Consider the following 20571-nt stretch of genomic DNA (forward strand, 5'->3'; position numbering starts at 1 on the left):
GGGCTTTGCGGGCCATGGTAGGGAATTGGGTTTTAAATCAAGTGTGAAGTCACTAAAGGTTTTCAAGTTGAAGAGTGACATGATCTGATTTATGCTTTTTAAAAGCTAATTCAAAAGATAATTCAATCTGAGTAAGCTAGAGATAATTTATATGAGTGATGAGAAGTCATATGTGTAAAAGAAGATTTGGGAGGAGGAAATAATGATTCATTTAGACATGTTGAATTTGATATATTGGACTTCCTTTGTGGGTTTCGTTTCAAAACTCCAAAGGAGAGTTTATGAGTAAGAAAGAATTATAATACCTACCTCTGAGATAGTACAGCCAGCTAATGCAGTTGTTTATAAGCACCTGATATTAAAGATAGTTGTTGATACTAATGATAATAGGTACCATTTATTGAGCAGTCGGGCACTATGTTAACCACTTAACAAAACTTACGTCACTGAAGCTTCACAATCACCTTTACGAAAAGAGTATTATCTGTGTTTTACAGTTGAGGAAAACTAAGGCTAAAGGGGATCATTAACCTGTTCAAGGTCATTTAGCCAGTAAGTGGCAGAGGTGGAACTCAAATGTAAGTCTAGTTTGATGCCAAGGCTGCTATTTTAACCATTTGCCATAACATGTTCCAAATAAGAGAAACCGTGTTTGGTCACTATTTATCTCATTCAGAGAGACACTATAACTGGGATTTTCTTCAACATATCCTTGAGCCTGTAGAAACATTTAAATTTCATTTCAGTGGAGAAATATCTGAGAAATAATCTAAGTCCATCAGATTCTTTCGCCCAGAGAGACTATAGTCTTGGTGTTTTTGTGGAGAACAAACTGAGACCCATTTTTTGGTTACCTTGGTATGGAGAGGTAGTGAATGAAAATAAAAATAAAATTTATTCTTCTCAGTGTATGTGGAAGGTAGCAGCCTGAAACAGTAAAAGTGCCACTCGATTTTCCTGGGAACTAGCGATTCTGCAGTCAACAGAAGTTTCCCTTTTAAACAGCTGGAAACGCCAGAATTGTGACACAGCCACCAGAACTGAGGCTGCCTTGTTCACACTGTCACACGGTCCCCCTGTTCCTTTCACAGAGCCCTCTTTTTTCTCAAACAACACACAAATGCCGCTTGGGATACTCCTTCTCTAGGCCTGGGCGAGCCCTCAGCGCAGGGGGCACTTGTTTGGGGCTCCCATCTTTTCGAAGGGTCTGGGCTCGACTCTCTCCGCACAGCTCTGTCAGGACGATATTCATCGCTCGGCCCTTTAGTGTCTGGAGAAGAAAGAAGAGGACAGGGAAGCAACTTCGACTCGGCGGTCGGGGGCCGGGAGGACCGAGCCGCGCCGGGTCCCGCTCTGCCCACCACGCAGCGCCCCGCCCTCCACGCCCCGCGCCGGCCATTGGCGGGTCCGAAAGACGCGGGGCGTTGTCGGTTTGAATGCGAGCGACGGGCGCTGCGGCGCAGGCGCAGAGGAGGGGCGCGGGAGCGGGCGGGCGGCGCTGCACCCCGAGCTGGCGGCGGGACCCCTGCGCAGCCGAGGGGAGAGCGGGGAGCGCTGGCTCACGTGGTCCCGCGCGGCTGGGGGCGGGCGCGAGGGGCGCGCCTCGGCCTCCCGCGGTGTCCCTGCCTGGCCCGGCGCCCGCCGGGGGGCGGGGACGCGGCCACCCGCCCGGCGCCCGAGGCGGCGGCTGCTGCGGCTCCGCGGCCCCCGCGCTCTGCGCACTCGCCGGCCCGCGCCAGGTGAGTTCTGGGGGGCGTTGGAGGGCGCCCCGCGGACGGGGGCGACCGGGAGTGTGCGTGCGGGTGGGGCGGGCCCCGCGTCCGCGGTCTGGGGGCGACCGCCGTCCGGAGGAGGACGGGGGGGACGCGGCGTCGAGAAACCAGAAACTCGGGGTGCGGGGCAGCGCGCCCCGGGACGAGGCTCAGTCGCTTTCTTGTGGGGATCGTCCAGGGCGAGCAGAGCGGACGAGCTGCGTTCGCTGATATTGGAAAATAAAAAGTGCAGTAGGCTCCAGTGGCTCTTCGTGTATTCTCTGCGGGAACCCGCTGAAACCCCGCAGCCCCGTGGAGTTAAATCCGAGGCCGATCGTGGTCACCTGGAGTGGCGCGCGGGCCGTCTCCACCGGGCAGTTCCTGGTTTTGTCACACACCTGCGTTTACCACCTTTCGATTCAGGGCCCTTTTGGGCACCAGCCTGTCGATTTACCGTAGAAACTGGTAGTTGCCGCAAAAAGTTTTAGTAAGCACAGAATGTTAAGAAAGCCTTTTCGTGAATATCTATAGAATATCTTCGAATAGTAAGAAGTGGAGAATCTGTAATTTCTTGTTTTAATGGTAACCAGTTAGATCCTTTTAATTAACCAGTATCATTCGAACTCAAAACGAGTCAGGATGGAAATTTTGTTTGCCTTAATGCGTAATTTAACCCTAGCGCAGAAGAAGCTTCTTGGCTTTCCTTTCCGTCGGCTTGCAGAGGAGTCTGGTGGCGTGTGCGGGAAGGGAACGCCAACCGAGCTGCATTTTCAGGCTGCCACTTGAGAAGGGTAGATTTCCGGCCTGATAACCACCAGTGCGATCACCTCTGATTAATACCACTCTTGCTCGGGTTGTCACTGCTCGAGAATCAGCGTTGGTTGATTGTTCAGAAGTGAGCAAGCAACTTGAAAAAGGGATGATCCCTGTGGTGAATTGGGTGTTTGTGAAGAGAGTCGGGATGAGGGACAGTCGCCTTTTTCCTCTACCTTACCATGGATTCGGTCTAGCAAGCTCTTCTCCGGCTCTTATTTGTAATGTAAGGAGTGGAGCGGATACAAAGTAAAAAGTTGAGTGATATCGTAGAGGCATTTCCCCGAAATCCTCTTTGGCTAGATAAGCAGTTGTATTTTCTTCTGTTATTATATCACTCACTGTTAGAAATGTTATATTTTCATATAAATCTCAGACTTGGTACTAGGCTAATTACAACAAAGATAGGATATAGTAGTTCTTTAAAGGGCCTTGTTCTGAAGCATCAAGTATTTTGTAAGATTCACTTGAAAAGATAAAATTTTGTAATTCCCTGGAATTTTAAAATTGAAAACCTAACATGGATTTAGACAATTTCTAAATCTATTCAAATTGAGATGTTCTTTTTATATAATGAGAACAATAGCTATTATCATTATTACTACTATAATTTATGGAGTACCAGAGCCAGGCACTGGGTTAGGTTCTCAATAAATCATATCTTTAATCATTGTGCCCAAACCAACTCTGAGAGTTTAACTGGCTTAGGATCATATAACTAGTAAGTTATTGCTGGTATTCAAACCAGGGGCCTGACCCCAGAGCACGTGCTGTGTTGCTTCTGTGTGTTTGACTCTCCTCCAGGACTCTGGATTCCATTTGGAGGGACATAATCCTACTTTTAAGATGCCTGTAAGAGCTTTAGAGTTCCGGTCAAGATGGTGGGGGCACATAGCTTCATTAAAAAAAAAAAAAAATCATTTTTATCCATCTTAGAGACATCAGACAAATAACAACAAGAAAAATACCTGTAGGTGCCATGTTTTGTGTGAAACACACAGAAATATTAGAGTCTTTTAGGACTGCTGTCTTCCTTTCAATACCTTATAAATCACATAATGCTTTCACTATCCTTTTTATTCATCTTTATAAAAACAGTAAAAAATTAAGAGTAAGACTTTCCTGAGTTGTTTACATGAATACGAATATACTCCTCACCGTGAAGCAGAAATGTGTTAAAGTACGGTTTTCTCAATATTATAGGATTTTTTGCTGCTTCATAGTTCTGTTCTTCTTCCCACGCAAGACATCAGAAAAGTTTGTTGGACATCATCAGTTATGTGCAAAGCAATTTGCTTGGTGGTTTGAGATGAAGAGAAGGCTTCTTGTCATCTGCGGTTGCTTTTCGGAGGCTTTGCAGTTTTCTGTCTCCCCGCCCTGCCCTGTATGTTGCTGCCAGTTTATCTCCCTGACACAGATCCAACTTTGCTATTCCTTTGTTAAAAAAATTACGGGGTTCCACATTATGTAAATACAAGGCCCAATATGTGCCTCAGTCACATTCGCATTCAGAGTCCCCAGAATTTAGTACCTTCTTAGACTTCCCTTGCCCTCCGCCCAGCCCAGTGTGCTTGCCCTGGTACACATTGTGTGCATTCCCAGCTCCTGGCTTTCGCTCGAGCCGTTTCCTCCATTTGCCAGATGAGGTCTGCCCGCCCCTCAAGGTGCACTACAGATTTTCCTACTTCCAGAAAACTTTCCTTATTCCTTTTTATTTGGAATTATTCTCATATCATCTTACAGCATTCCTGAATTGACTGGAATCATTTTTTCACAGAATGGTGATAACTTTTGGAAGGAGAAGACAATTATATTTTCTCATGAAGAATTCTAAATTCAAACTCCCTGGGTATCTTTTTTAGGCTTTTATAATCCTTTTACATTTGGAATTTATTTCTGTTTAAAAATGTATTTGAACCCAGTTTTGCCTTTTTAAAGTCCTGTTAGTTACCTCTGTTTTCTAAACTTGGTTTAACATCGCACAGGCTAACAACATTGGTTGTTGCAATCTTAAAGATTAGAAAAAAATTAAGACTTTAATTGGAGTACATGCTTTAGGATTATATATTTAGTTAAAGAAAAACTTTACCGATACAGTTTTACAGCATAACTTATAGTAAATTCTAATATCTGCAAAAAGATAGAGAATATAATGATCTGCTTAACTAAGTACTGTGATTGTTTATTAGGATTGTGCAATTTACATTTGGTATATAAGACAATTATTCGTTAACACTAAAACCATGTTCGACGCTATAGATAGGTAGATACACATACATAATCTTGAGTTATCTTTAGTTCACAGTGTTATGCAACTGCTTGATTATATTATTGGTTTTCAGATTGAGTATGTTGAATAAGGAATCAGAAGGGTTATGCATTGCTTTAATTCGTTTCTCCTATTGCAATTCCTCTTTAATTTTGCCATTGATTTATTGCAATGTTATCGTTTAGATCTCACTGGTACTTTTAAAAAATTTTAGTTTATAAGATGTGTGACTATTCAAAAATATTCAGTTCTACTTTCCTCTCTGCGGATATTTCACCACTTACCAAATTTTATCTGATTTCAGATTATCTCGAGCTTGATTATTTTTTCAGCTATTATTTGTTAATATAGCACTTTACCAACTGCAAGTATTCCATTTTTTCCTCTCCAAAGTATCACTTTCGCAATCTAATTTGTCAATCACTGTGCACACTGATACTGTTCTACCTATCCTCAAAATTAGAAATTGTTTTTTATAATATTTACAATTTTTCCAATTACCATCGACATTCAATATTAGTTTCAGGTGTGCACGATAGTGATTCCTATAACCTATGCAGTGACCACTCTGATAAGTCTCGTACCCATTTGAAAGCATACATAGTTAGTTATATTATTGACTGTTCCCTATGCTGTACCTCACATCTCCATGACTGTTTCATAACTACTAATTTGTGCTTTTTAATCCTTTCACCTTTTCCACCCAACTCTCAACCCCTCTCCTATCTAGCAGCCATCAGTTTGTTCTCTGTATCTGAGTTTGTTTCTGTTTTATTTGTTCATTAGGTCCACATATAAGAAATCATGTGGTATTTGTCTTTCTCTGATTTATTTCACTTAGCATAATACCCTTTAGGTTCACCCATGTTGTCACAAATGGCAAGATTTACTTCTTTTTTATGGCCGAGTAACATTCCATTGTACGTATGTACCAAATGTCCTTTATCCATTCATCTATCGATGGGCACTTAGGTTGCTTCCATATCTTGGCTGTTGTAAGTAATGCTGCAGTGCACATATAGGTGCAGATTTCTTTTTGAATTAGTGTTTTAGATTTCTTTGGATAAGTACCCAGAAGTGGAGTTCTATTTTTAATGTTTGAGAAACCTCTCTACTGTTTTCCATAGTGGCTGCACCAATTTGCAGTCTCACCAACAGCGCTCCAAGGGTTCATTTTTCTCCACATCCTCGCTGGCATTTTTTGTTTGTTGATTTATTTGTGATGGCCATTCTCACAGGTGTGAGATGATGCCTCGTTGTTTTAATTTGCATTTTCTGATGATTAGTAATGTTGAACATCTTTTCATATGCCTATGGGCCATCTGTATGTCCTCTTTGGAGAATTGCCTGTTTGAGTCCTCTGACCATTTTAAATCAGGTCGTTTGTTTTTTTTTGTTGTTAAGTTGCATGAGTTCTTTATATATATTGGATCTTAATCCCTTATCTGAGGTGTTTTTTGCAGATATTTTCTTTCATTCAGTTTGTTGCCTTTTTGCTTTGTTGATGATTTCTTTTGCTGGGTAAAAATATTTTAGTTTGATGTAATCTCATTTATTTATTTTTTCTTTTATTTCTTTTGCTCAGGGGTATATATCAAAAGAGATATTCCTAAGAGCGATGTCAGAGAATTCACTGCCTATGTTTCCTTCTAGGAGTTTTATGGTTTTGGGTCTTACATTTGAGTCTTTAGTCTGTTTTGAGTTTATTCTGTGTATGGTATAAGAAAGTGGTCTACTTTCATTCTCTTGCATCTATCTGTCTAGTTTCCCCAAAACCATTTATTGAAGAGACTGTCTTTATTGTATATTCTTGCCTCCTTTGTCATAGATAAATGACTATAGAAGTGTGCGTTTACTTCTGGATTCTCTATTCTGTTCCACTGATCCAGGTGTCCGTTTTGATGCCAGCGCCATGCTGTTTTGGTTACTATTTCCTTGTAGTATAGTTTGATATCAGGTAGCATGATATCTCTAAATTTGTTCTTCTCACAATTTCTTTAGCTGTTTGGTTTCATTCATCTTTTCTGTTGTTTGCTTAGACTCTATTTCATTTATTTCTGCTCATATATTATTTCCCTTTATTCACCATGGGCTCTGTTCTTCTTTTTCTAGTTCCTTTAGGTGTAAAGTTAAATTGTTTATTTGAGATTTTATTTCTTTAGGTAGGCCTGTAGTGCTGTAAATTTCCCTGTTAGAATTGATTTGGTTGTGTCCTATAGATTTGAGTGGTTGTGTTTTCATTTTCATTTGTCTCAAGGTATCTTTTGATTTCTTCTCTGATCTCTTTATTTACCCATTCATTGTTTAGCAGCATGTTATTTAGCCTCCACGTGTTTCTGTGTTGTTCAGTGCTCTTGTAACTGATTTCTGATTTCATGTTATTGTGGTCAGAGAAGGTGCTTGATACGATTTCAGTCTTCTTAAGTGCACTGAAACTTTTGTGGCCTAACATGTGGTCTATCTGCAAAATATTCCATGTGCTCCTGAAAAGAATGTATATTCTGCTGGTTTTGGTTGAAATGTTCTAAGAATATCTATTAAGTCCATCTGGTCTAATGTGTCATTTAAGGCCACTGTTTCCTTGTTGAATTTCTGACTGGATGATCTGTCCATAGATGTCATGGGGTATTACAGCCCCCACTATTACTGTATTACTGTCGCTTTCTCCCTTTATGTTCACCGATACTTGCTTTGTTTAGGTGTTCCTACGTTAGATACATGGATGTTTACGAGAGTTAAAGCCTCTTGTTAGATTGAGCCCCTTATTATGAAATGCCCTTCTTTGTCTCTTGTTACAGCCCTTGTTTTAAAGTCTGTTTAGTCTGGTATAAGTATTACTACCCCAGCTTATTTTTTTGTTTCCATTTGTATGAAATGTCTTTCCCATCCTTTCATTTTTAGTCTGTGTCTTTGACTCTGAAGGTGACATTTACGAGTCTTCTTTTTTTTTTTAATCCATTCATCCACCTTGTGTCTTTTGATTGGAGCAATTAGTACATTTATATTTAAAGTCATGATTGCTAAGTATGTAGTTATTACCATTTTGTTGTTTTCTGATTATTTTTGTAGTTCTCTGTTGTTTTCCTATTCTCTTGCTTTCTTCTCTTGTATGTTGACTTTGTATAGTTATGTTTGGATTCTTTACTATTTCTTGTGTAACTTTCGAAGATTTTTTATTTTTGATTACCATGTATTTCATATATACCAAGCTGTGTTTATAGCAGTCTGTTTTTAAGTTGGTGGTTGCTTAAGTTTAAATGCATTCTAAAATCACTACAATTTTTACCCCTCCATGTTTATATTTTGTCATTATTTTGTTACTTTGTGTGTGTTTATCCCTTATTTTTGTAATTACACCTAATTTTTCTGCTTTTGCCTTTTAACCTTTGTACTACCATTATACTTGGTTAATCCACTGCTTTTACTGTTTTCCTTTGTCAGCGATAATTTTCTTATGTTTTCTTATTCACAGTTTGATTTTTTCCTTCTTAAAGAAGTACGCTTAATGTTCCTCATAATAGTGGTTTAGTAGTGAACTCCTTTAGCTTTTTCTAGACCGATCAAAATTGAAAATCTTGTATATTCTGTTACTGCTTGACCTTTGCCTCTTACATCTAGTCATTGGGCATTGTTTTCACTTTTTTCTAGGTACTCTTAGCCAGATTACTGAATCGAATACCCAGACATTCTTGGGCCTGATGTCCCTTGCTTTAGGCACTAATTTCTCCCATCAGTCATATATTCTGATGTCAAAATAATTTTTCTTGCTTTTAATTAGCTCCTCATCCTCTGCCACACTAAAATCAAGCTTTGAACTTTCTGTTGGATTCTGTTTACTACTACACCCTTTGCCTTTTCTTATACTCTCATATTTTTCTATATAAACTTTTTGATTTTACCTTGCTACTCTTAATTTGTATTGTTCCTTATACTTGTCATCTTGTTTCCTCTATATCTTTCTTTTTTTCTATTTTCTTATGTTTTTTGCTTTTCCCACTGTATCTTTCAGATAATATATAATTAGAAATAGAAGTGAATTAGACGACAAGCCACTTTTAGTCCATCTAAAGTAAATTAGTGTCTACTTAGCAGGTACATAATTTGACAGAAAATTACCAGTTTACCTAGGATATTTACTTGAGTTTATTTGAGAGGTGGTGGTTTTGGCATCCTATTTTATTAACCCCCATTGTTGGTATGATGTATATTTATTACTGTAACCTGTACCCTGCGTTCTTTATTGTAAATACATTCTTGATTCTTCCTCAATATTTATCCCCACTCACATTGATAAAGGGCTGCTGTATCTGACTTGAACCATCACAGCTGAAAAGGATTTGGAGAATTTGAGTATTGTACCTTAGAAGGAATTATTAGAATGAGAAGTTTAAAGAATTTAGAGAATCTAACCTAGAAGCAGGAAAAGTAAGTTATATTTGTTGTCCTATGAGTGTTATCAGTTTATAGAGATGCTTAAATGAAAAAACAAACCCAAAAGTTATTGACATTTGAGTAGCAGTAATGGGTAGATTAGATAAATTGAAAGAAGGACAAAAGATCTAGAGGTAACTGTCCATTCTCTATTTTTCCCTGTTGCCTCGTTTGCAAATCCTTTACTGCCAGTGGAGTAGAGGAGCGCTGGGATTTGTTTCACCTGATTACATACCTTGAGCAGTGCCTAGAAGTCCACTTATGACAGGAGTCTGCCTTTTTGACTTGCTAATCAAGTAATTAAACGTGAGGCAATCAGAGTTATGCACTCGCTGACCTTTCTATATGCTTCTGTCAGTTTCTACGGTGTGGAAAAAACTTATTGCTTTCTCGTTGTTTCTCTGCGGTCAGACCAAGAGATGCTGTGAACTAACAGTTCTGTTAGCAGTGAGTTTTTGGAATATTGTCTTTTAAAACCTGGGAAATGCTCTTAAAGACAGATCTGTTCCTTGAAAATTACTAGTTATAAACCTTAATGGAGGTTGAGGTTAAACTTGGTGACTTCTTAATATTCTTTCAGACCTGTAATTTCCATTTCATTTCCTGGTCCTGTCATTCAATTTTTTATCCTAATGAACAATTCATAATTTAATATTTGTTGCAAATTATATTAGTGTTACACTAGTAAAATAGAAACTGGGTGTTAAATATGAAGTGGAGCGTGGATGAACACATTGTCACTAAGTTGGTTAGAGAGTTCTGTAACATGAACCATTGAATCAAAAATAGCTTGTTCAGTAAATAATCGTAAGAACGGCTACTTATGTTACAGAGATCGTAAGAGTGACTTTTGCGGTTACTCTGTTGAGGATAGTAAAACCATAGTATAATTGTCCTTAGCAGGACGGTGAATGGCATTCTGTCTTCTTGCTTGCTTTATTGTTTTAAAAATGGCTCTCTGTGCAGTCTTTTAAACAATTACCTTTATTTTTATATTCGCATCCCCCCACTTGCTCCTCTTTGGCAACCATCTGTTTATGTTTTGTTTATTTATTTATTTTTTTTAGATTCCACAGCTAAGTGAGATCATACGTATCTATCTTTCTCTGTAGGACTTATTTCACTTAGCATAATACCCTCTTAGGTCCATCCATTGTCACAAATGGCAGATTTCATTCTTTTTTTATTGTCGAATAATAATTCATCGTGTGTGTGCATATATACGTACACACCACGTTTTCTTCATTCATCTATCACTGGACATCTAGGTTGCTTCCATATTTTGGCTATTACTAGTAATGCTGCAGTGAACATAGGGATGCATGTATTTTTTTGAATTAGTTTTTATTTTCTTTAGATAAATAACCAGAAGTGGAATTGTTGGGTCATATGGCAGCTGTATTTTTAATTTGGGGGGGAATCTCTGTGCTGTTTTCCATAGTAGCTGCACCAATTTACAATCCCACCAACAATCTTTGAGGGTTCTCTTTTTTTCCCCATCTCTTGTTATTTGTTGGTTTATTGATGACAGCCATTCTGAGAGGTATGAGGTGATATTTTTTTTGTGGTTTTTAATTTTCCTGAGGATTAGTGATGTTGAGCATCTTTTCATGTGTCTGTTAGCCATCTGTCCTCTTTGGAGCAAGGTCTATTCAGGTCTTCTGCCCATTTTTCATTTTATTTTTTAATTAATTAATTAATTAATTAATTCACGCCTATAGCACCTGGTCTTCCTAGGTGGTCTCCCATCCAAGTACCAACCAGGCCCGACCCTGCTTAGGTTCAAGGTCAGACGGGTTTGGGCATGTTCAGGGTGGCATGGTCGTAGACTCTCTGCCCATTTTTAAATTGGATTTTTGTGTGTGTGTGGGGGGGTCTTTAAATTGTATGAGTTCTTTATATATATTGGATATTACATATATATATAATTTGTAAATATTTTCTCCCATTCAGTACATTGTTTCATTTTTTAATGGTCTCTTTTGCTGTGTAAAAATTTTTTAGTTTGAGGTAGTCCTATTTGTTTATTTTTCTTTTGTTTCCCTTGATCAAGGAGATATATCAAAAAAGATACTGCTAAGCAATGTCAGAGTTCACTGCCTATGTTTTCTTCCAGGAGTTTTATGGTTTCAGATATAACATTTAAGTCTTTAATCCATTTTGAGTTTATTTTTGCATATGGTGTAAGAAAATGGTTCAGTTTCAGTTTTTGGCATGTATCTGTCCAGTTTTGCCAACACCACTTATTGAAGAGATGTCTTTACCCTTTCGTATATCCTTGCCTCCTTTGTGAAACATAAATTAATTAGTTGTATAAGCGAGGATTTATTTCCATTCTCTAAATTCTAGTGCATTGACTTATGTAGCTGTTTTTCTTCTAGTACTGTTTTGATTATTGTAGCTTTGTAGTGTATTTTGATGTCAGAGAGTTTGATACCTCCCCCTTTGTTCTTAAGATTCCTTTGTTTATTTGGGGTCTTCTGTGGTTCTATATGAATTTTAGGATTAATTCTAATTCTGAGAAGAATGCCATGGGCATTTTAATAAGGATTGTATTGAATCTGTATATTACTTTAGGTAGTAATCCTTCTCATTTATAAGCAAGGTATATCCTTCCATTTATTATCTTGTTCAGTTTCTTCAGTGTCTTTTATTTTTCAGAGTACAGGTCTTTCACCTCTTTGGTTAAATTTCTAACTAAGTAATTACTTGTAATGCAATTATAAATGGGATTATTTTCTTATGATCATTTGTTATTGATGTATAGAAACAACAGATTTCTCTGTGATAATTCTTTATCCTGCACCTTTACCAAAGTAAGGTATTTTGCAACTCTACTTACATACATTTGTTAATTTGACTACATATTTACATTTTAATAAGTATGAAGTTAAACTGCTTTTTAATGATTGATAAAATTTGGAATTCTGTTTTGATCTCATATTTGGAAAAAATATTTCAATGAAATTATCATTTAATTCAATTCTAAGTTAAATTAATTCTAATACTTCACCTTTCGCACCATTTTATAAATAACAGCCTAAACCTCAAATCGGATAGTGGAAGGCAGTTTGGTTAACACTTTAGCTGTTATGTAATCTAGGTGCACATTGGAGCTATTGCTATGAATATCTACAGTGATTCTCTTTAATACCGTTTTTTGTTTTTTGTTTTTTAAGGAAAAAGGCACAATGTAATTCTGAACAGAAGGAAAAGAGAGTTGTTGAATTCATAGCTACTACCTACCTTTTCATCCTTAAGATAATGTTTCCTTTGCTGGCCAGTGGAAGGGATAGGAGAAATAATATTTTGTGTCTCTTATGAGCCAAACCGGTTATTAATATGAAAACCTCATTTCCTCTAGGGAGCTTGTCAATATTTTCAAGGCTGATCCTTCCCACCTTCTACCTTCTTTCTTCTTACAGGTCCTTACCATTCTGTACCCTACTAACCTCACTCTAACTACTTATTTAACAAAGCAGTGGGTGTGTATTACTTAGAGCCTAGTTTATGTTGTGGCTGAAATACTTAAAAGGATGTTATGTGGGAGAGGAATTGGGCTTTATTGGATGGCAGCAGTAGAAAGAAATGGGTAGAAATGGAAAGATAGCTCAAGAATGGAACAACTTTCTAAAAGGACTATTCAAAATTAGGGTTAGCCGTCAGATCTTTCTGGAAACGGTGTAGTAAAATGTCGAACTAACTGACCTATAGGTTTGTTTATAACACTGAAATTTCAGGACTTTATAATTGTATCTACTAATTTACGTATTAATAGTATATTTATTTACACACATCTTAATATTACATTGTCTCTCTCAACTGTTACCTTACAGGTTATAGTTTATATCTGATGGTCTGTAGTTTTTATGTGATATACCTGAGTATGGATTCAATTTTATTAATCCTGTTTAGGACTTGGTGCGCTTCTTCAGTTTGCTAATTCATGTCTCTCTTCAATTCCGAAAACCTGTCAATCTTTATGACTGAAGATTTTGCATTTACTGCTCTTTCTGTTTTTCCTTCTGGAACTCCAGTCGGAGCTTCTCATTTTGTCTTCCTTTGCTCTGAGCTGCTCTTTAGTATTCTTCATCTCTTTGTCTGTGTCTGTCTGGACAGTGTCTTCGGATTTTTTCCTAGTTCACTCATTCTCTCTTTAGCGTATCTTCTGTGCTGTTTAACCAGTACATTGAGTCATTAATTTGTGTTCATAGCAATATTTTTAATAATAGCCAAAAAAACCTCCCAAAACACTGCAACCCGAATGCCCAGCTACAGCAGAATGAGAACTACATTTGATGTACAGTGGTGTATGATACAGCAATAAAAATGTGCGTATTACAGCTACGTGCAACAACAAGTGAGATGAATCTCAGAAACGTAATGTGGAATAAAACCATATAAGACTAAATGATATATCGTTTAGGCCTATACAGGTATTTATAGCAAAGTTATAAAGACAAGGGGATAATGAACAAAATTCAGTTTAGAGATCACCTTAGAGGGGTAAGGAAGGTGATGAGTTAGGTCGAGGTACCCAGGAGACTTTAAAGGCAATGATAACGTTCTTTATCTTAAACCTAGTAGTATATAAATGTTTGTTTTGTCCTTCTACCATATACATATTTCCTAAACTTCTTTTGTATCCACTTAGTATTAATGAAATCATTTTAAAGACCTTAAAGAGTTTAGAGTATACTTTGAGAGCAAATGAATACAAATATAACCTAATTATCAGCAAAAATATCTTCTTTGCATAAATGAATTTATAGTTTAAAATCAACTTGTTTAATTGATTATTGAATTTTCATTTTAGTTAATAGTTTTTAAAAGCTCGGTGGGTCATAATTTTGTTTTTAGATACTAATATACACATTTTATGTTTATAATAGAAAATATTATATAAAATTCTATTTCAAACCATTAAACAAATTAAACTTAAGTACAGTTCTCAAATTTCATATATTCACATCCTTATTTAGAAGCTTCATGGTAACAGCTAAGCCCTCTGTATTTCTCCCGTGACTGATGTGACAGCAGTCTGTGGAGTTAGCTGCGTGATTATGTACAGCTTGGGATTACTTTAGGTTATTCTTTGAAAATAGGACTTCAAGCAAAGCATCTTGTATTCCTTTTGCAGAAATGTTGCTGAAGTGCTGCTGAAAGGGCCAGAGATGCAAGGATTTGGGATACATTTTGAACCTTTAAGCTGTCTGACATTGACCTCCTTTCATTATTAATAAAGAAGAAGCAGGAGCTTAGGATGTATTAACACCAACTCATTAATATACTAACCGGACAATGTTCTGCAACAATTCTACATTGTAAAGAACTGGATTGGCACAAAATAAAATATTTTCATATTATACTCAGCTTATAATATGACCTGATGGAGGAAAATTTGATAAGCATGAGGGAAGACCATTCTTTTCACGTTCGTTACAGGTAAGACTACTGCTTTCTTAGTGGGGGATTTTTACTCCTTACTCAAACATAAACTTAACTCTGATCATTTGAAATTTACATTTGACAATATTCAAAATATACCAGCCATAGTTAGTCTCTCCTATAAACAAAGTTATCTTTTTGGTACAAGTTTTTATATCCTTTCTGTAGGAAAATGGTAGCAGAGACCAATTATATACTATACTTTGTTTATTATTGTTCTGTGGAAGAGTTTATGAATAGCTATTTTATATTTTGTAACTGTGTAATGCAAATATAAAGTTAAAATATATTTCTAAATCTTGGGAGGGGGTAAAGGGTGGATTTTTGTAATGTCAACTGAATGACCTAATTTTTGTTACAATTTGTAAATGGTAATCTTTCTAAATGACCTTTTTAAAAAAATGAACATGATAAACTAATAGCCAGATTAATACTTACTGGTAAAATATGAACGACATTTCTGACACATTTAGGAACACAGGAAGGATATGTGCTTCATTATTTAACATTTATTCTGGAAGTTCTGATCGTTGCACTAAATTGTAAAATAAACGCAAACAAGTATTAGAATGGAAGACAAATTTTAGTAGAGAGATTAAATACTAATAAATTCTGTATCAAAACTGTTACGAGTTAATAATATCAGAACTTACAGCAATGAATATTCAAAATCTCTAACGAGTTAAGGGGTTTGTCACCAAATCTTAGATGTCTTAACACATGTGCAGGAAGTAGTGGGATTTATTGTCCTCTGGAGAGGAGGGTTCGTGTTAGGCCATGGTGCCAGGGAAGTTTATATAGGTAGGGTGAGGGCATTTTTATTAAAAATAAAGTTTCAAATGAAAAACTGGAAGACAGGCCGCATAATTAAAATGAGCTTTTAGTATATGAAATGCCCTCCAGCTGCCTTTTTGGGCACAGTTCCAGAAACCTGGGAGTTATCCTGCACACTTTCCTCCCTTCTCTCTCTCTGTCCAGTGTGAAGCCTGGCCAGTTTACCTCCTAAATAAATGCTGCTCAGATTCGTCTACCCATCTGGATCCTCCCCACCACTGTTGTAGTTCAGGCCCCATTTTCCTCCCTCTAGACTCCCTCCGTTCTCCATTCTTATCCTCTTGGAATCCATCTTTTTAATTTGATACCAGAGGCTGTCTAAATACACAGAGCTAAGCATGCAGCAACCTCTGCTTAAACCCTGTGGTGGCTCCTAGTCACCTGTAGGGCAGAGCCAAGCTTAACCTAGTAGCAAGATCTTCCGTTTTCTGGCCTCTACCTATTCCTTTTCCTTCCAGTCTTCACCTTTCACTTCGAGCCCTGGTTCCTGTACGTGTCATGCCGTTCCATGTCACAGTGCTTTTGTTCATGCTACACCCTGTGTCCTGAATGCGCTTCCCACTTTGTTTAGCTAATTCTACTCAATATCTAAGATTCGGCTCAGGGATTATCTCCTAGAAATGCTGTAGTTAGGCCGTGTGCCCTCCTTGTGCTCACAAAACATCCTGTACATGTCTCTTTCTTAGCACCCACTATATTGAAATTCAGGGTATCTGTTTCACGTTTGTCCGCTCCTCCCTGCCACTCCCTTCTTAGACCATTAGCTCCCTTAGAGCAGCCATGATGCCTGGCTCGCTGTCTGGCTCACAGTCCACGTTCGATGGCGGGTCCATTGAACTTCCTTGGATACAACCATCAGATGAACCTAGAAAGATGTTTATCTGTCTTGCTATTTGTTTTCGAGAGTGGTGTACTTCTTAATACCGTAAGAGCAGTAGATAAGTAGGAGTGGATTGTACCTCTGCCTGTAGGAAGGTCTTAGATCTGTTTTTTCCATGATCCAGTGTAGGTCAGACATGGTTATACACTGGTACAGGACTTCACTAAAAGAAACTGAAAACTCTAATTATTTTAGTAAGAGTGTACCAAACAAATCTCTGGTTTCATCTGTGCTCTAAGATCAGCATTCTGTATATTGATTGGATTGTTGTGTAATTGAAGATAATAGTTTGTATCCTTTAGGATTGGGATCATGGTCTAGTGTCACTTATTATTCTACTCCGGTAAACACTTAGTGTGTATTCTCTTATCCTTCTGGCTCTTTCATTGTGGAGATTCTCATCTATCCCTGGAGGAGCTTCGGAAGCACAATGAATTTGTAATTTTGAAATGTAGTAATTATTTGGACACTAAGGAACTTCCTGAGAGACATCAGAATACTTTATGACATATTTTGCAACATAATTGTGAAGGTAGAAATGGAGATTGATAGTAAAGTGGAATTAGTTTCTAAACTTTAAAAAACTATATGATCGATTTTAAGTAATTCATCTTTTTAGGTATGATAATAGTATTGTGGTTATATTTTTTTGAAAATGACTTCTTTTAGAGATACATACTAAAATATTTAGAAATGAAATTGAATGCTTTCTAGAATGCACTTCAAAAGAGCCTGGGGTTGGAGAATGAGGATGGAAGTAGAGTTGAAACTTATTGATAATATATCATATATTAGTAATCGTTGATGTTGAAAGGTAGATTTATCAGGTTCATCATACTGGTTTCTCTAGTTTTGTACTTTGAGAAATTTTCTCATTCATACTTGTCACTATGAATAGTAAACATTTAATGCTTTTTAATATTGTAAAAACTAGACTATTGCACGTAAGTTGTAAAGGAATGCAATTTTGGTGTTGAGTTCTCCACAGAAGGTTATTTTGAGAGTTAAATTTGATGTATCAGCACTTCCCAACCTTTCTGGCGCCAGGGACCGGTGCTCCTATGAGAATCTAACGCCTGCTGATCTGAGGTGGAGCTGAGGCGGTGATGCTAGCGCTGGGGAGCGGCTGCAGATACAGATGAAGCTTCGCTTGCTTGCCTGCCACCTTTTGTGAGGCCTGGTTTCTAACAGGCCACTGACTCGTACCAGTCTCCTGCCCCTGTAATATATAATAAAATCATTTTTAAAACTAAATTATCAAGCAGTTTAAATTTAAATCGTGATAATTTTGTTCTGCTTTCCCTTTTACAAAGTAAACTAGAGTAACTAGACATATGTGGTAAATCGAATGGATGAAAATTGTTTACGGGGGCCGGGACTGGCAATGGAGAAGGTCAGTGCCCAGTTAGAGCACAGAAGGCGGAGCTAAAGTCTATAAAGAGAGATTTGACAGCTGCAGAAGACAGCACAATGGAGAAATGCAGAGTAGTCCTATTTCGAATCTTAAGTCCTGAATCCTATCATTTATTCTTAAATATACAGTGTAAACCTTTGAGGGGAGCGTCAGATTTGTACATAATCAGTATTAATCTTTTAAAACGATGTAGCATCAAGGGTTCGGTTCTCTTTTGCTTTCATTGATGTACTGTGAACACAAGAAACCAAAATTAAGGAAGTAAAAAAAGTCTAATGTGGAAGAAAAGTTAAAATTAGTAATAAAATATAAAAATTAATAGAAATGACATGAGTTTGAGCAGAAAATGAGGATTATAGTAGCTATGTTGTTAAGTCAGTTAGCAAAAATGAAAACATTTTATTCCAGGATAATAGTACCGTGATTTTTATAGTTATTAGGAATGTACTTTCTTTGATTGTACAACTAGACAGGCCATTAGGAAGAATAAAAGAAACTTTGTATGTGGGACGTATTTTAATGGAGAGGAATTTTCCTGGTTTATCTTCTACTCTGGGTATGTTCTTCGTTTTCAACCCAACTGGTAAACAAATGAAGTAATTCCATTCTCTCATAGAGACAGAGAGGATATGAAATTACTTTCTCTGTTACTATTTAATGATCTTCTAAAAAATTTATAAACCAACCTGCCTTTACTATTTTGCAATTGGATATATTTGATTGAGGTGTTGGAGATTTTGCCAGAATATTGACTTCTTTTTAATAAAATATATCAGAGCTATAATATATCTCAGAATTAATCGTAAACCAGAAAAGTCTGGGACTATTTCAGGCATTAGTTACTGAAATAACTTCTCTATGGTGGTTTTTTTCCTATAGGGCAGTCTCACTCCATGGACTTCAGACAGCTGTGTAGCCAGTTTGCTGTCACCGTTTCTAATGAGAATTGTGTAAAATACCTTTTAAAAATTTGTAGCTTATATGACACCATTCAGCCTTTAGCAAATTTTGTTCGATAAAATATCATTCAGATTGATAGTTCCAGTATAATGTTGTGTAAGTTTAAATCTAGAAAGTCAAATATTTGTGGCGAAGATATTTATTTGAAGAAGACACTTCTCTCTTTTATATGGATATAGGTAAACACTGGTGTAAACTTTCATTTTCACATGTCTTACATATGAATAGCTGGTTCTACTTTATCCCATATTTCCTGGCCAGCACCCTCATCACTCTCAACTATCGTTGCTTTCGTGTGTGACTGTTTCTCTCCCTATCCCTCAGGGAAGTCATGTCATATCACTAGTATTCCATTGTATGGTGGCAGGTAATTTTTTTAACCAGTAATCTGTTGATGGACATTTGTTTGTAGTGTTTTGCTGCTGCTAACATCCTTTTACATATATCTTTAATTTGTATATGTACCGACCGCTATTAAGTATATATTTCCAAGCAGCAAAATCGCTCCTCCGTCTGTAATTTTTTACATGATTGGAATCATGCTTAAATTTTAAAATTCTAACAGGAAAAGTAATGTATTTTATATGTAAAAGTATCTTTTCCATTTTTTTCTCCTATGATAATTCTTAGAAGTTCAGTGGCTTCAGTATTTAGACAAAGACAACTAACTAGTTAAGGTACCTCATCTAGCAAAAGGACCCTTTAATAAAATCATGTTTTTACAGGACTCATTTCTCGTCACACACAGAATACTATACCAGTGACCTCATAAAACCTTAAACAAAAATAATCTTTTACTTTTAGGAAATCTTTCATTTTCAGAAATATAGTTCTAAAGGACAGTTGTCACTTGTGAAATACAAAAATAGACTTCATTAATTTGAAATGGCAAATACAGCAATTTGAAGTTTCTGATTTAACTGAGTTTTCCACGTGCTTTAGATCTTCCCTCTGTCTCTAATTGACTTGTCCAGTGTTAAAGCAGAATGTTACAGGTTCGCTCGCGTTATTCGGCCTACGTCTGTGGGTGAAATCACAAGTCTAACTATGAAGAAACAGTACTTTGGCTAAATCACTTGAATTATAAAAAAAAAGATACCTCGATATAAAACTTGAAAATGAGCTGTCAGAGGTGACTATGAACCTGCCGTTCTGAACCAGAAGTCGGCTTCGACCCTGTGTAATTGGCCGTTCGTCTTATTCCAGACTTTTAGCTTCATCAGATTTATTTTCCACTTTTACAATTCCATTTTAACGTATGGCTCTGAGAAGCCTTGAAGTGTTCTAGGCTTAAAGCACCTGAAGAAACGTGTAAATTGGTCCGCTCCTAGAAGGACCAAAGTACAATCATATTTGACTGAATTTAGGGCGAGTGGTTGTTTAATTCACATTTCCTGTTAAAGCAGTGATTCTCAACCCTGGCTTGTGCATCGGAATTACCTGGGGGCTTTTAAAAATCCTGACAGCCAGACCTCACACCCGGACCCAGCACTGAGAGTTTGAAAGAGCACCCCAAACGAGCACCGCTGTCTTGCTGCCAGGATTACGAACCACTGCCCCGTTAGCTGCTCAGAGCTAATTCTAGTAAGCAGTAATGTCATGCTGCTCTGAGGATGAAAATGTTTGATGAGCTAAACCAGAGCTTTCCAGAGGGTGATATACATACCACTGGTGGTACCTGAGGGAATTTTATTGGCTTTTTATTTTAATAGTTACATATTTGTTTTAATGTGCATTAGAAAATATGAGTATCAGTCACATCAAGTTCACA

The 20571-nt window shown here is 37.3% G+C and overlaps 2 protein-coding genes and 1 pseudogene across 4 annotated transcripts in view; 1 reads left to right on the forward strand and 2 right to left on the reverse strand.

Annotated features, from left to right (window-relative positions):
- Positions 1 to 1263: 1263 nt before the first annotated feature.
- On the reverse strand, positions 1264 to 14488 carry LOC120584939 (translation initiation factor IF-2-like). The gene is made up of 2 exons (XM_039840996.1): positions 14405 to 14488; positions 1264 to 1739 (listed from the first exon to the last, which is right to left on the reverse strand). Exons 1-2 carry the CDS (start codon positions 14457 to 14459, stop codon positions 1264 to 1266), a joined length of 531 nt encoding a protein of 176 aa, XP_039696930.1. The 5' UTR covers positions 14460 to 14488.
- GPSM2 (G protein signaling modulator 2) overlaps positions 1607 to 20571 on the forward strand; it is a 42185-nt gene continuing 23220 nt past the window's right edge. Inside the window, exons 1-2 of one of the 3 annotated variants that reach the window (XM_039841038.1) lie at positions 1607 to 1739; positions 14405 to 14709. In XM_039841038.1, coding sequence (XP_039696972.1) covers positions 14654 to 14709 — 56 coding nt within the window. In that variant the 5' untranslated portion in view covers positions 1607 to 1739; positions 14405 to 14653. Of the gene's footprint in view, positions 1740 to 14404; positions 14710 to 20571 lie in introns of those variants that run through there. The other 2 variants (XM_039841039.1, XM_039841040.1) reach the window with 2 other exon arrangements.
- LOC120585290 (uncharacterized) lies at positions 10977 to 11094 on the reverse strand (annotated as a pseudogene).

Source organism: Pteropus medius, unplaced genomic scaffold, assembly GCF_902729225.1.
Source record: "Pteropus medius unplaced genomic scaffold, Ma_sr-lr_union100, whole genome shotgun sequence".
Taxonomy (NCBI): Eukaryota; Metazoa; Chordata; class Mammalia; order Chiroptera; family Pteropodidae; genus Pteropus; species Pteropus medius.

Coding starts and splice junctions, on each gene's coding strand:
- LOC120584939 (XM_039840996.1), bottom strand. CDS start 14,459: ATGTATCCCAAATCCTTGCATCTCTGGCCCTTTCAGCAGCACTTCAGC. Junction 1,740..14,404: donor GCAGCACTTCAGCAACATTT/CTGCAAAAGGAA, acceptor CCCAGAACTCAC/CTGGCGCGGGCCGGCGAGTG.